Raw genomic sequence first — 13,037 nt, 5'->3', positions numbered from 1 at the left:
TGAGACCAAAAGGAAGACAAAGACAAAAACCCACAGAATTTTGGCTGTAACGGAGAAGTTAAGTGTTGAGATAAAAGGGTTGGGAGTCAGGTGAGAGACAGTTTGGAGTGAAAAAGACAAAGGGAAAAAAAAAAAAAAAGACCTAGGAGTGAAATGAATGAGCAGTGGGCAGCACCAAGAGTCCCACTGAGAATTAAGAAAAATCAATGTGAAATGTTTAGTGCAGTTCCAGACAGTGTTAAACTTAAGAGTAAATAATTCCAGAAATAACTAAAAAAACAAACAAAAAAAAACCCTCTAAAAAAAAAATGACTTTTTCTAGCTTGAATATTTGTGTCTGCCCCTGAATTCATATACTGAAGCCTTAGCCTTTACTGTATTGAAATTTGGAGATGGAGGTCTTTGGGAGGTCACTAAAGCTAGATGAGGTCATTAGGGTGAGATCTTATGATGAGATTAGTGTTCTTGTAAGGAGAGAGAGACTGCTCTTTCCAAGTGTACAGAATGGGGTTCAGGGAGCACACAGCAAAATGATGGCCACCTACAGGGCAAAAAGCCTCACAATGAAACTTACTTTGCCAGCATCTTGATCTTCAACTTTCAAGTCTCTGGGACTGTGAGAAATAAATTTCTGCTGTTGAAGCCACTCAGTATATATTCTGTTACAGCAACCTGAGGTAAGGAAAAACTCTTTAATACACTAGGGGAGGATACTGGATTTATGAAACAAGACCAGAAACCTATAAAAAGATCGGAAAGGAAGAATGACCTTTTGGAAATTAAAAACAGGAGGGAGCTCCCTGGCCCTCTAGTGGTTAGAACTTGGTGCTTTTATTGCCCTGGCCCCAGGATCAGCTCTCCTTGGAGAACTAAAAAAAAAATCTCACAAGCAGCACAGTGTGGGGGTGAAAAAAAATTAAAACAAGAAGCGACAGGTGATATATGCTCAAAAAAGGGTCAGAGATAAAATCAAGGAAATTCTCCCAGAAAATTAAAAACAGAGGGCAAAGGGATAAAAAGCAGGAGAGAAAGATAAGAAAAACAGGAGATTAATGCTGGAATGCCAGAAGGAAATAACACAGAGAAAATGTGGCAATTATTAAAGAAATAATATAAGAATTCACCGAAACTGAAGGAAATTAGTCTTTATCAACAAGGCCCGCCAAAAGCTAAACATATAGACCCTCTCCAAGGTTTCAAGATAAATTTTCAGGACAAAAACTCCAGAGAGGCAGAAAAATGAGTTATATAAAAAGATGTTATCAGAAATGGCAGGTTTTACAGATAAAGTAGGGACTTCAAAATTCTCAAGGAAGTTGATTTCCAACCTAAAATCCTGTATTATAGATTAAATCTGAGACATTTTCAGACATGCAAGGTCTTAAAAAATCTTAACCCATATGCACCCTTCCTCAGGACAGTAATGAAAGATGTACTTCTCCAAAATGAAGAACAAACCAAGCAAGAGGAAACAAAAAATCTAAATTCAGTCGAAAAGTGAAACAGTCTCAGATGCCGGAGGGCAGAAGGCCTGGAGAGCAAGAGCCCAAACTGAAGCCCTAATCAGAAAAAGGAACAGTCCTTATCCGAGACATTTAATTGCATAGAAAACAGCCTTAAGAGGGCTTTTGCGACGAGTCTGGAAAAAGTTAGTGATGGGAACATAGAAACTTTCAAAGGAAACGAAAAGACAAGATTGACAATAAGAAAAGCAAACAGTTGAACAAGAAATGACATACGGTGATAATAAATTACTCAAATGATCAACACTCCCACATAGTATTGGGTTAAAAACTGACCACTAATCAAATTTTGCCACCCTTCTTAATTGGGAGAGTAGAGAGAGTAAAAATGGGAAAATGGCATGGTAATCAAATTCTAGACTGTAACAGTAGGAAGCTTCTAGAGAAAGCAAAACATAGAAATATCAAAAAATACCAGTATAAGTATATAATTTAGAAATCTGAAAATTAATGCATGCTAATACCAGTTCAAAGTTAAAAGCAGATGCCTCTGTGGAGCAGGACTCTGCAGTGAGGAAGCTAACATCTGAGGATTGGCACTGTTTATTATGACTCCTTAAAGATTATCTATGCATATTTTGCTTAAAACCTAAAAAAAAATGAGGCTTAAAAAAGACCTTTCCCTTCATTGATCTACTCCTCTTCCTCCTCTTCAAAAGATAAAGCTTGTTTAAAAATGATTTGCATAAAAAATAATTCTCTAATTTAAAAAAGTCACAAATTTCAAAATAGTAGTAAAGCATGTATCAAGCTCCTACAAATAGTGCTTTTCAATCAAATCAATCCCCCAGGCATTTTAAAACTTTTCCTAGACAAAGGTTTTGAGCATTTGCCATAGTTAAAGAAATACAGATGTCAGAATAGCACTAAGCAGTTTTATAGTGTAACAAATATATTTTAAGCAGTCATTGCCTACATCCTCATACTTTTTTATGTACAATTTTGTTTTTTCATCCTTAAACTCTGTAATACATCTGTTCTCCATGTTAGGATACCCAACATTCAAATTAAATGTGTATAACAAAATGATGCCTTAGAACTGCACGTTTCATTTTGAATAAATTTATTCTGAACCTGATTTAGAAGAGGGAAGGCTCATGCTTATTACTCAATGATTTCTGAAAATCTTTTTAATTTGGAGCTCTGTAATACATTCATAGTGCCATGACACGTTTAAAAAATAGTCATCCTTAAAAATACTAGAATGTTCTTTGAAAACCTATTACATATATTCTTTTAAGCTACTCTGATCTAAAGAAAGAATTAAAGTTTATGAAAAGGGAAAATGAACATTAAAAAGTTTATTTCTAGCCCTGAAAGAACAAAATTATTGAACAAGGTCATCAAATACAGCAGTTAATGTCAATGTAACAATTAAATAATTGAATGGGATTAAATTAAAAATAAGTCAATATAAAATTTGAAGACAAAACAGAAAACAAGTTACTTTCACTTAATTCCATTTCTAGCTACAAAAAAACCCAAAAAACCCCCACAAGACATTCCTACCAAAGATGTTCAGTTTCAAAGTTAATTCTGCTTAACACAGAATGAAAGTATGCTTGACAAAGTTATCATACATTTTTTCTCTCCATTTGGCAACATTCTAGAATTGTGAGAAAGACTTCAGTTCTCTCAAGGCCAGGCCGGTGCTCAGTTCTCCTCTGTAATCCTCACAGTATTTACCACGGTGTCTTTGTCAGTGTGGTCAATAAATGTGTTAGTGAGAAATAAAATCCGTGTGTGTATTTTCTTTTTCCCTTTCTTACACATACTCATACACCTGTGGGGAAAAACTGATTTTAACTGTTTCTCTATTGTGGGAGCAATTGAGACACAGAAGACAATCTGCTTTTTATATTACTATGAATTTCACTATAAAAAACCTCAAAGAAGTTTAACCAGGACTTCAGCTATATCCTATAATGATTTTAGACATTTCACTTGATATGAATCTCAGTATGTTTTAAAATTTTTAAACTAAAAAAACTAATGCAAAATTTGTAAGCACCCATTTTGTTCTAATTAGAGTTACTGCCTGATCAGATCTAGAATTACTCCAAACTAGAATACAGTATATATAAACAAATATGCATTTATGTGAGCCCTACAAAGAAATACTCATAGGTAGTTTCAAATTGCTCATTAAAGGCACAGGGTCATTTAGGACTGTGGTAACTAGACACATCTTGAGCAGCTTAGTATTTATATATTGAGGGAAAGAGAATTTATGTTACGTGCCAGGCACTCAACACATAAAGACAGAGTTGTGTTAGCCTTCGTTTCTGATGCCAGCACAATCACTCTACTTGTTTTTTACTATTCTAGGTAGGATAAAATATTCAATATTTTCATGGTTTCCCAGATTTAACTGTCCCTAAAAGCAGCAAAAGGAACAGGAGGAAAAGGAAACTTTTAGACTGCCAGAGAGTCTGAAATATAATAAATACTATAGTAATATTGTCTTAACAACAAAAGAAGACTACTAAGGTAATTTTTAGATTTAAATGAGAATTTTCATTCTAAAGTAATGACAAAAAGGGTAAATACGAAAGGAAGTTATTAAGAAAAAACCGTGAATCTTGATTCAGATATAATTTTTCTTGCAACAAGATGTGAACATTTTAATTTAAAATTAATAAATCACAATTCTGTATTGCTTTTAAGATTAAGATTATTCAAAAATGACACAGTTCAGAATTAACCAAAGTATATTTCTATTACAAGTTAGTTTATCCGAGTAAGTAAAGAATAAACCACAGTGTAGCTCCCTTAACCTAGGAGTCAGGTTTTAATGACAAAGTCCGTTGCCAGCAATGGACATGCAGGTAACCATTAGAGAAGTTGTAAATACAAACCCAAACTGCTTTTATAAACTGAAGAGATCTTTGTTGAGTCACAGGCAAAAAACCGGGGTACTGTCACTGCATCCAATTAACATGGTCTTTATGACTGATGTATAGAAGTGCCTTCCAGAGGGGTCACGAGGATCACAGTTTGTGTCATTTAGTTGGTTTTCTATTTCACTGGTAGCATCTTCTTTATTATAATCCATCCAGACAACTATTTACAAAGAATGTCCAAATCTGGAACTCAAGAGACACCTTAGCTTTCCACCAGATAAACCAGCTTTTTCTGTAATTTAGTAATAGCTATAGAAGGCCAATATAATCCAGAGAAAAATAAAATCAACAATCAAACTGAAAACAGAGACCATTAAGTGCTTTAGATACAAATTCCATGAATTATTTTACTTGTTTTTGTGTAACCTTCCAACATTACATTACCAATTAAAGAAAAAAAAAACAACCACCACCAGCCATTTCTATCCTTATACCTACCTATACCTTAACAGAAATATGGTGGGAATGACAGGAAATAAAACTCTATCAGTTCTCCTAATGCACTTCAAAACATCAGAATTATTTTTATTCACAATTCTTACTATTGCAGGATGGCAAGTAGGTGTGAAGTCAATTATGAGTGAATGGTGGGAATAAAGAGCCAGAACCAAACCACAGATTTTTCTTTCACGTGGCTCTCGCCATGTCAGAAGGGAAATGCTGCCTTCAAAAGCCACACAACTGAAATGGCCAGCGAGGGCGAGGACAGGAGAGGGAGGGAGGTGATGGGCGCTCTAACAATTAGTGCTACAGGCCACAGACCTTTCTAATCTTTAAAATAAAAACAGCGTTGCTATTAACAAGCACATGTCACTATCCCTTCTTTCTCCAGTTCTTTACATGAATATTATTTACTTATTTGAAAAAAATCAAAAGTAACTCAACATCTCAAATGACCCATGAATTTACCAAGAAGTACTTTGTCACTTAAGTTCTCACAGACAGTAGAATGCTGATAATGGGTTGGGAACAATGTTTATCACAAATCTCTACAGTTTACTGGTCAGAAGCTGCATCTCTAAGTAACTAACATTTCTCTTCCATGAATATAATCTTATCTAATTATTTTAGAGCTCACCAAGGTTCAAGTCTCTCACTTTGTCTCTGTTAACTCCAAATATTTTTCACCTTTAAATGGAAAAAAATAGTGAAGTTTTAAAATTTAAAATTCAATGGTTATTATATTATTTGCCTAGGGAAGGGAGAGGGAGGAGGAGGGTGAGAGAGGGTTAATTAAAAAACAAACTAGCTAAACTTACAACATATACAGAAACTTATTTCCAAAATGAAGGGGGAAAAAAGAGGGAAGAGGAAAGTAGCGGATCAAAGTCCTAAAGCAAAGTCTGAGGACACAGGAAGGGGAAAAAAAAAAAAAAAACCTCTAAGAATGTATAGTGAATGGGATTCTTTTTTTTGTTTCAATGATTTAGTTATAAATATAGATTATTAGTCTTCTCTCTATACATGTATCAAATGCCAAATAACTCACTACCATGAAATTTCTAAAATTGACTCTTTCACATTTGCTAAAAACAGGTAAAAATCACATACTTTTCTTCCCTTCAGCTCAAATTCTAAACTGAAATATTACATGTAACAATAGCTGGTTGTAACTTCTATACAAAGTTAAACCATACTGAGTTCCTTTGCCAATATAAGGAGCTACATAATTTCCATCACACTTGCCTCCAATTTAGGCATAAGAAACACTTCTCAAAGCAATTCAAAAGGTGAAAGTCAAGGAAAAAGAAAGCTATGAAGAAGAGAGAGAAGAAGACTAGCAGATAAAACAAATACTCTGAAAAACTCAAATCTGCCATTCAAGTATTGAAAACAGCCCAAAAGGGACAATGAATGGGATCTATTATAATGATATCAGAAAAATAAAATGCAAATCTCAAGCATGATAAATGGCCCTGACGGGCTTTCTGCACAAAGACGTAAGGCTAGTGATTCAGTCCACAATTCCTTTTGGACCCTAAAGTTGTCATTTTGTTTTGCAATTTTTTCTTGGTTGTCTTCAAGAAGTAGTAGTTTATTTTTTTTTCTCCAGGTTATGCAGACCATTTCTTTAAACCCCCAAAGAATAATACTTTTCATATATTAAAAGACTTCTTTTAGAAAATGGAAAAAAGAATATGAGGCCACGGCAATGATGTTAACGGTTACTCTTCATTGCTTCTTTAGCTGCCATAATCAGTGGTGTCAAGCTGGATAATGGCTTGGCCAGTTTCAGGAAGGGATGCTGCCAGGAAGAGCAGGAAAAAATAAATGTGTAAATATCACAAGTTTAGAAGCCAAATATTTTTTTCTAGTAAGCCCTAAAGACTACTTTATAGATCATAATTCACTTAACAAATATTTCAACACCTATATAAAAATCAACAAAATCAATATATCACTTTTATGGTTGAAAGTGTATTCTTTTTAGTTCTTCCAGTACTACAAAAACTCACTTAAATGATTCAGATACCCATGACGGCAATGAACTGGTGTGAGAACTGGTAATATGTAAAAACTCGTATTCTTATTCCAATGTTATGGATATTTTATTCCCAGCAGATAAAATCCGAAAATGCAGCAGCTGCCACGCTGCTGATGATGAAAGAACAGTGAAATATACTTATTAACCCTATGAAAACTTTCTGCTGGCTATTCAAATAAGTCAACTTTCCCCCCAAATAGTATTCTTTCCAAACTCACCTGTAACAATTCTCTGGCTGAACCTCTTTTCTCCACATCCATCTCCAAACATCGATTTAAGAAATCCCGAAATATTGGGGAAAGCTTCTCTGGATTCTGAAGTTCTGGGGTTCCATTAGTTGCTATCAGGTACAAGGCCTAAAAACACAAGAATAATTTTGACAAACTTGAGACAGTTCAACAAAGTGAGAGAGTACTTTAAAAGTTACTTAAAGACAACGACATACACACTAAAGTAAGGTTCTTATTTCTACCCATTTTGGTTAAATATTTTAAACTTTATATTTAGATGTTATATTTCCCTGACTTCTTTTTCAAAATTATCTTCACCCTTTTCTCTTTTTGGATTACAAATACACACTGGCAAAAAAAACTACTATAATACATAAGGGTATAAAGAAAAATGACCACAATTTCACAATTAACAAATAGTATCTCATTTATCTTTAAGATTTTTTCCCCAAGTTATACAACATTTTAAAACAATGAGATTTGTTGAAACCTTTTCTAAAAAATTTTAAACTAGCTACATCTAAATAACTACAGAGAAACAAATGGAACACATAGGATTTTTAAGGCAGTGAAAATACTCTTTAAGATACTTTAATAAAGGACACACTATTCAGTATACATTTGTTCAAATCCACAGGATATATGAATGACATCAAGAGTGAACCCTAATATAAATTATGGAATCTGTAAGATATGATGTGTGAATTTTAGGCCATTCTGTCAGGTCTGTAGTGCTATCTCATTTTTGTTTTAATTCTTTGAAAGTGAAAGTAAAGTCACTCAGTCGTGTCCGACTCTTTGTGACCCCACGGACTGTAGCCTACCACACTTCTCTGTCCATGGGATTTTCCAGGCAAGAGTACTGGAGTGGGTTGCCATTTCCTTCCCCAGAGGATCTTCCAAACCCAGGGATGGAACCTGGGTCTCCTACATTGTAGGCAGACGCTTTACCATCTGAGCCACCAGGGAAGTCACATTTAATTCATTAGCAACTCACTAATGATATGATGTTGAACATCTTTTTACGCGCCTTGTTTGCCACCCGTGGATCTTCTTTGATGAGCTGTCTGTTCAAATCTTTCACTATTTTTACAGTAGGATGTTTTCCTTGTTGAATTCTAAGAGTTGTTTGTACGTTTTGGATAACACTCTTTTTATCAGATATGCATTTTAGAAATATTAGGAAATATTTTCAGTATTTGCGACTGGTCATTTCATTCTCTTAATAATGTCTTTCTCAGAGAAGATTATTCCAATTTTTATGAAGTTCAATTTATTATTTCATGGATCATACTTTGGATAAAGTATCAACTCAAGGTCACCTAGATATTCTACTGAATTATTTAAAGATTCTGCTGTATTACCAAAATGCCATCAAAAAAAGGATATCAGTTGACACAAATCATCCATATATGAGTGCATCCATTTCCTTGTTACCTAAGTTCACTTCTCTTTACATGACATTTCCTTCCAAATTTTCATTTAAAAATTTCATTCTAAGAAATAATCTCTGAGCTAGCAGTTATTTTTCAAGTTAAGATCATAACAGTTATGAGCCTCGACACTTTCATCAAAAAGGATTAAGAGGGAAGCCCACACCTATGGTTGATTCATGTTGCTGTTTGACAGAAAACAATGAAATTCTGAAAAGCAATTATCCTTCAACTAACAGAATAAATAAATTGAAAAAAAAGCAGTTGCATTAGGTACGTCTCCTTTCCAAATACTTAGTAACCTTTTCTCCATTTTAGGATAAATCTTATTACAGTCCTTATCTTCATTCATATTAGTGATTATAAGCAGCCCAGGTCTCCCAGTCATTCCTCAGTTTCTCCATACTAATACCCATTTGGTTCAGTATATTCCCCTTTCTGGGTCAAATTTTTTCATACAGTTCTCCCTGTCCCCCCGCCACAACCCCAGATACTTTTCTTATTGAGGCCTGGCTCTTCCAGGACTGGGCCTCACCCACAGTGCTCTCCACACCTCTGTACTTACACATCTGAGCCTGGAGACCAGTGTTCCTTTGGCTACTCACTGCCTCTTTGAGCTCTCTCCCTCCTACTCTGTAATTTCTGGGCTTTCAAACTCATATCTACTTTTCCTTGTTTTAAACATCTCCCAAACACTGTTACACTATTATTATCTCTAACATGACTAATATTCATGGCAATTTCAGTATACAAAGATGCTTGTTACGGTTCCCTGATGTCTTCTTTGATGTTCTTGTCTGTTCGCCCGCCTCAGCCACATACATCCCATGGTCACATGCTATGCCATCAGTACCAGTAACTGCAACTATTAAATCTCAATTGTACTCTACCTCCTAGCTTTCACACTCCTAGTTCCCCAATGCCAGTAATTCTGACTCCAAAGGACTTAAATTCCCATTGATTTCCCAGTGTCTATCATCCCTTTCACACGATCACTTCTTTGGCCTTCTCATACTTCATAGTATTCACTTAGCTAAACATGGTTAAAATTCTGCCTACATCTTGCCTATACCTATGCAGCTAAATATGGGGGAGGAAAAAGATATACCCCTGCTACTAGCATCACTAACCTCACAGGGGGCCTTAGGGCTTCCAGCATTCACACTAGATATCCCTGTCTCACTCACTCTCCCACTCTGCTGTCTCTGTTCCAAGACACCATACATTACATTCAGTTGTCATATGTCCTAAGGCTCCTCCTCACTACAGCAATGCCTCAGACTTTCTTTTTGACAACTTTGATAGTCTGGAGGAGTACTGGTCAGGTTTTATATTGTATGATGCCTCTCTACTGGAATTTTTCTTTTTCTCTCAGGAAGAGAGTGCCATTTGCATGACATCATATCAAAGGTGTATACTATCAGCATGATTTACCACTGATGATACGGAGTTAATCTAAGCCTGGTTTAGGTAATGTTTGTTAGTTTTCTCCACTGGAACGTTATTCCTTTCTCCCCCTTTTCAAACTGTGCTCCTCGGAAGGAAATTCTCTGTTTGCAGCCTACACTTAAGGAAAGGGGAGTTAGGCTCCATCTCCTTCGAGGTGGAATATCTACGTACTTTATTTGGAATTCTTCTGAATGGGAGATTTGTCTCTTCTGCCATATTTAATCACTTTTGTCGTTTTACATACACAGGCTCTTTCCTCCTGTCACTGTTATATTTAAACAGTTTTATTTTTTTAAGATACTTAGATAAGAAAAATACTGTCCATATATATCAACACAGTTACTACTTCTCATGCTCTTCATTTCTTTGTGTGGAGCCACATTATCTTCTTCTTTCTGCTTAAAAGACTTCCTTTACTATTTCTTGTAGTATAGATCCACTGGTGATAAATTCTTTCAAACTTCTGTATGTCTGAGAAAACTTTTACCTTAGTTTTTACAAGATTATTGGCTGCAGATTTCTTGGTTGACTGGGTTTTTTGTTTTAAAACTTTGTAACTTATATCAAACACATATGAGAACACCTAAAGTTGTCTCACAGCTCACTGATACTGTTTCATTTTTTAAGAAGTTCATTTCAGTCCTTATTTTTCATATTAAGTTTATTATTATATCTATGATCATTAAATCACTAATCTACATTATATTATCTGCCATTAATACAATCTCAAACTCTCTAGTTACTACCTAAAAGTCAGATTTGAATTAAAAAAAAAAAAACTTTCAAATGTCTTACTTAACTCTTTTAACATCTGGAATGCAACTATTAAAATTATTTTAATGACCTTGTACATGAATTATTTTATCTGTGTCAGTTCTGGGATGGTTTCAATAGACTGGTTTCCCCCCTCATTATGGGTTGTATTTTTCTGCTTTTTAAAACTGCATGGTATACTGTGACTTGATTATTTCGGTGCCTACTGCTTTTGAACTGGAGAAGACTCTTGAGAGTCCCCTGGATAGCAAGGAGATCAAACCAGTCAATCCTAAAGGAAATCAACCCTGAATATTCACTGGAAGGCCTGATGCTGAAGCTGAAACTCCAATATTTTGGCTACCTGATGTGAAGAGCCAATTCATTAAAAAGACCTTGATGCTAGAAAAGATTGAGGGCAGGAGGAGAAGGGGATGACAGAGGACGAGATGGTTGGATGGTATCACTGACTCAATGGACATGAATTTGAGCAAATTCCAGGAGATGGTGAAGTACAGGGAAGTCTGATATGCTGCAGTCCATGGGGCTGCAAAGAGTTGGACATGACTGAGTGACTGAATAACAACCAATTAACTTATAAATATAGATGTAGCACTTCCAAAAAAAGTTGATAAGTTGAATATATCCTAAAAAACTAGGATCAATGCTTAACTATGCAGCGCCTCAGGAGGCAAGCCATATCTATTCTATTTTTTTTTGTTTTTACTTTATTTTAATTTACAATACTGTATTGGTTTTGCCATACATTGACATGAGAGCCATATCTATTCTATTCTCTGTCTATGCCCATTAGACCCGGTGACCTGATCTCAGAGTTTTAAAACATTCTACAGCTAACAATTTTATATTTCTATCCTAGATCCCAGACTTCCACATTCAACAGCCTATTCAATATATCCACATGGACACTTGGATATCTTAATAGGTACCTCAAACCTAACATGTCCAAAACAAGTTAAAAATGTTACTTCCTGATCTGGTACCGGCCACCTCCACTTCTCTTCTCTACCTGCAGTCTTCTTCATTTCAGCCAAGGAGAACCTCAGTTTCATCACTCCAATTGCTTAGGCCAAACTCCTAGGGGCATCTCTCCCTCTCTGTTATGTAGGCTCTCCTTTCAAAATACATTCAGAATCCAACTACTTTTTCCAGCCTCCCCCAACACCATTCAGGTCTCAGCTATCATCATTTCTTGCCTGGATCACTGCATCAGCCTCCTAACTGGTCTTCCTGCTTCTGCCCTTGCCTCTCTTGAAAACCTCTTCTCAACAAAGTAATCCCATCAAAATCTAAGAGTGATCCTGTTAAAACAGAAGGAAGATCACTTTCACCTCTCTATTCAATATTCTCCAACAGTCTCCTCGTCTTACTTGTGCAGAAGCCAAATACTTACAAAGGCCTATGGTACCACAGTTGGCTTCATGTCTTAACTGATCCCCCTTTTTTCTCCTGCTGTGTACTCAACTGCAGGCTAGCTATGCTGGAATCCTTATGGATCTTTGAATACATAAGAAATGCTCCTGCTTAGGGTCTTTACACATGATGGAAATGTTCTTCCCTTAAGTAACTGAGTATCACTCTCTTATTTCCTTTGTTCAAATGTTACCTCAGTGAAGCCACCCTAACCACTCTTTGGATATTGGACACTTGACTCTCTGCCTACCGGCCCCAGGACTTAAGGGTCCCTCATTTAACATATTACATATTATTTCTATTTTAAAAATTGTCTTTCTCCTCCTTCCATAGTGGCAGAAGTTCTTGTTGCTTCTTTAAGCCTGTACCTTGCATAGCACCTTACTGATCTGAGTGTCTTGAGCAAGTACTCAAATCAGTGTTTGCCAAACGTATGAATGAACCAGTTTGGCAGTTTTAAAAACTGTTCTGCAGCGTTTTAAAATTAATCACTTCTATATAAGTACTTTAATTGCTCAGTTGAACTGGAATCTCTGCAAGAGGATGAAAAGCAATAGGAAAATGAGCATCAAAATCCAACACAATCCCGACAGAGCACCTTCTGCATATACCCATTATACTGGCCTCTGTAGCTCATTTTACAGCATGTCCAACTTATTTGGAGAAAAAATTTTTATATTTCTGGCAGTAAGTCTGTAGTCATATATGGCAATTTAAAACTTTAAAATAATTACTTCACTGAGATGTAATTCACATCACCCTTTTAAAACGTACAATTTAAGGTCTTTAGTATATTTGCAAGACTATGCAGCTATCACTAATGTCTA

The 13,037-nt window shown here is 35.6% G+C and overlaps 1 protein-coding gene across 1 annotated transcript in view; it reads right to left on the bottom strand.

The window, feature by feature from the left end:
• Positions 1-2,809: 2,809 nt before the first annotated feature.
• Positions 2,810-13,037, bottom strand: part of PAK2 (p21 (RAC1) activated kinase 2) — an 83,002-nt gene continuing 72,774 nt past the window's right edge. The window contains exons 14-15 of the mRNA XM_004003013.6: positions 7,130-7,267; positions 2,810-6,671 (exon numbers count right to left, since the gene is read on the bottom strand). Coding sequence (XP_004003062.1) covers positions 6,585-6,671; positions 7,130-7,267 — 225 coding nt within the window. The 3' untranslated portion in view covers positions 2,810-6,584. The remainder of the gene's footprint in view (positions 6,672-7,129; positions 7,268-13,037) is intronic.

The sequence above is a fragment of the Ovis aries genome, chromosome 1, assembly GCF_016772045.2.
Source record: "Ovis aries strain OAR_USU_Benz2616 breed Rambouillet chromosome 1, ARS-UI_Ramb_v3.0, whole genome shotgun sequence".
In the NCBI taxonomy this organism is placed as follows: Eukaryota; Metazoa; Chordata; class Mammalia; order Artiodactyla; family Bovidae; genus Ovis; species Ovis aries.
This window is presented reverse-complemented; position numbering and strand designations above follow the sequence as displayed.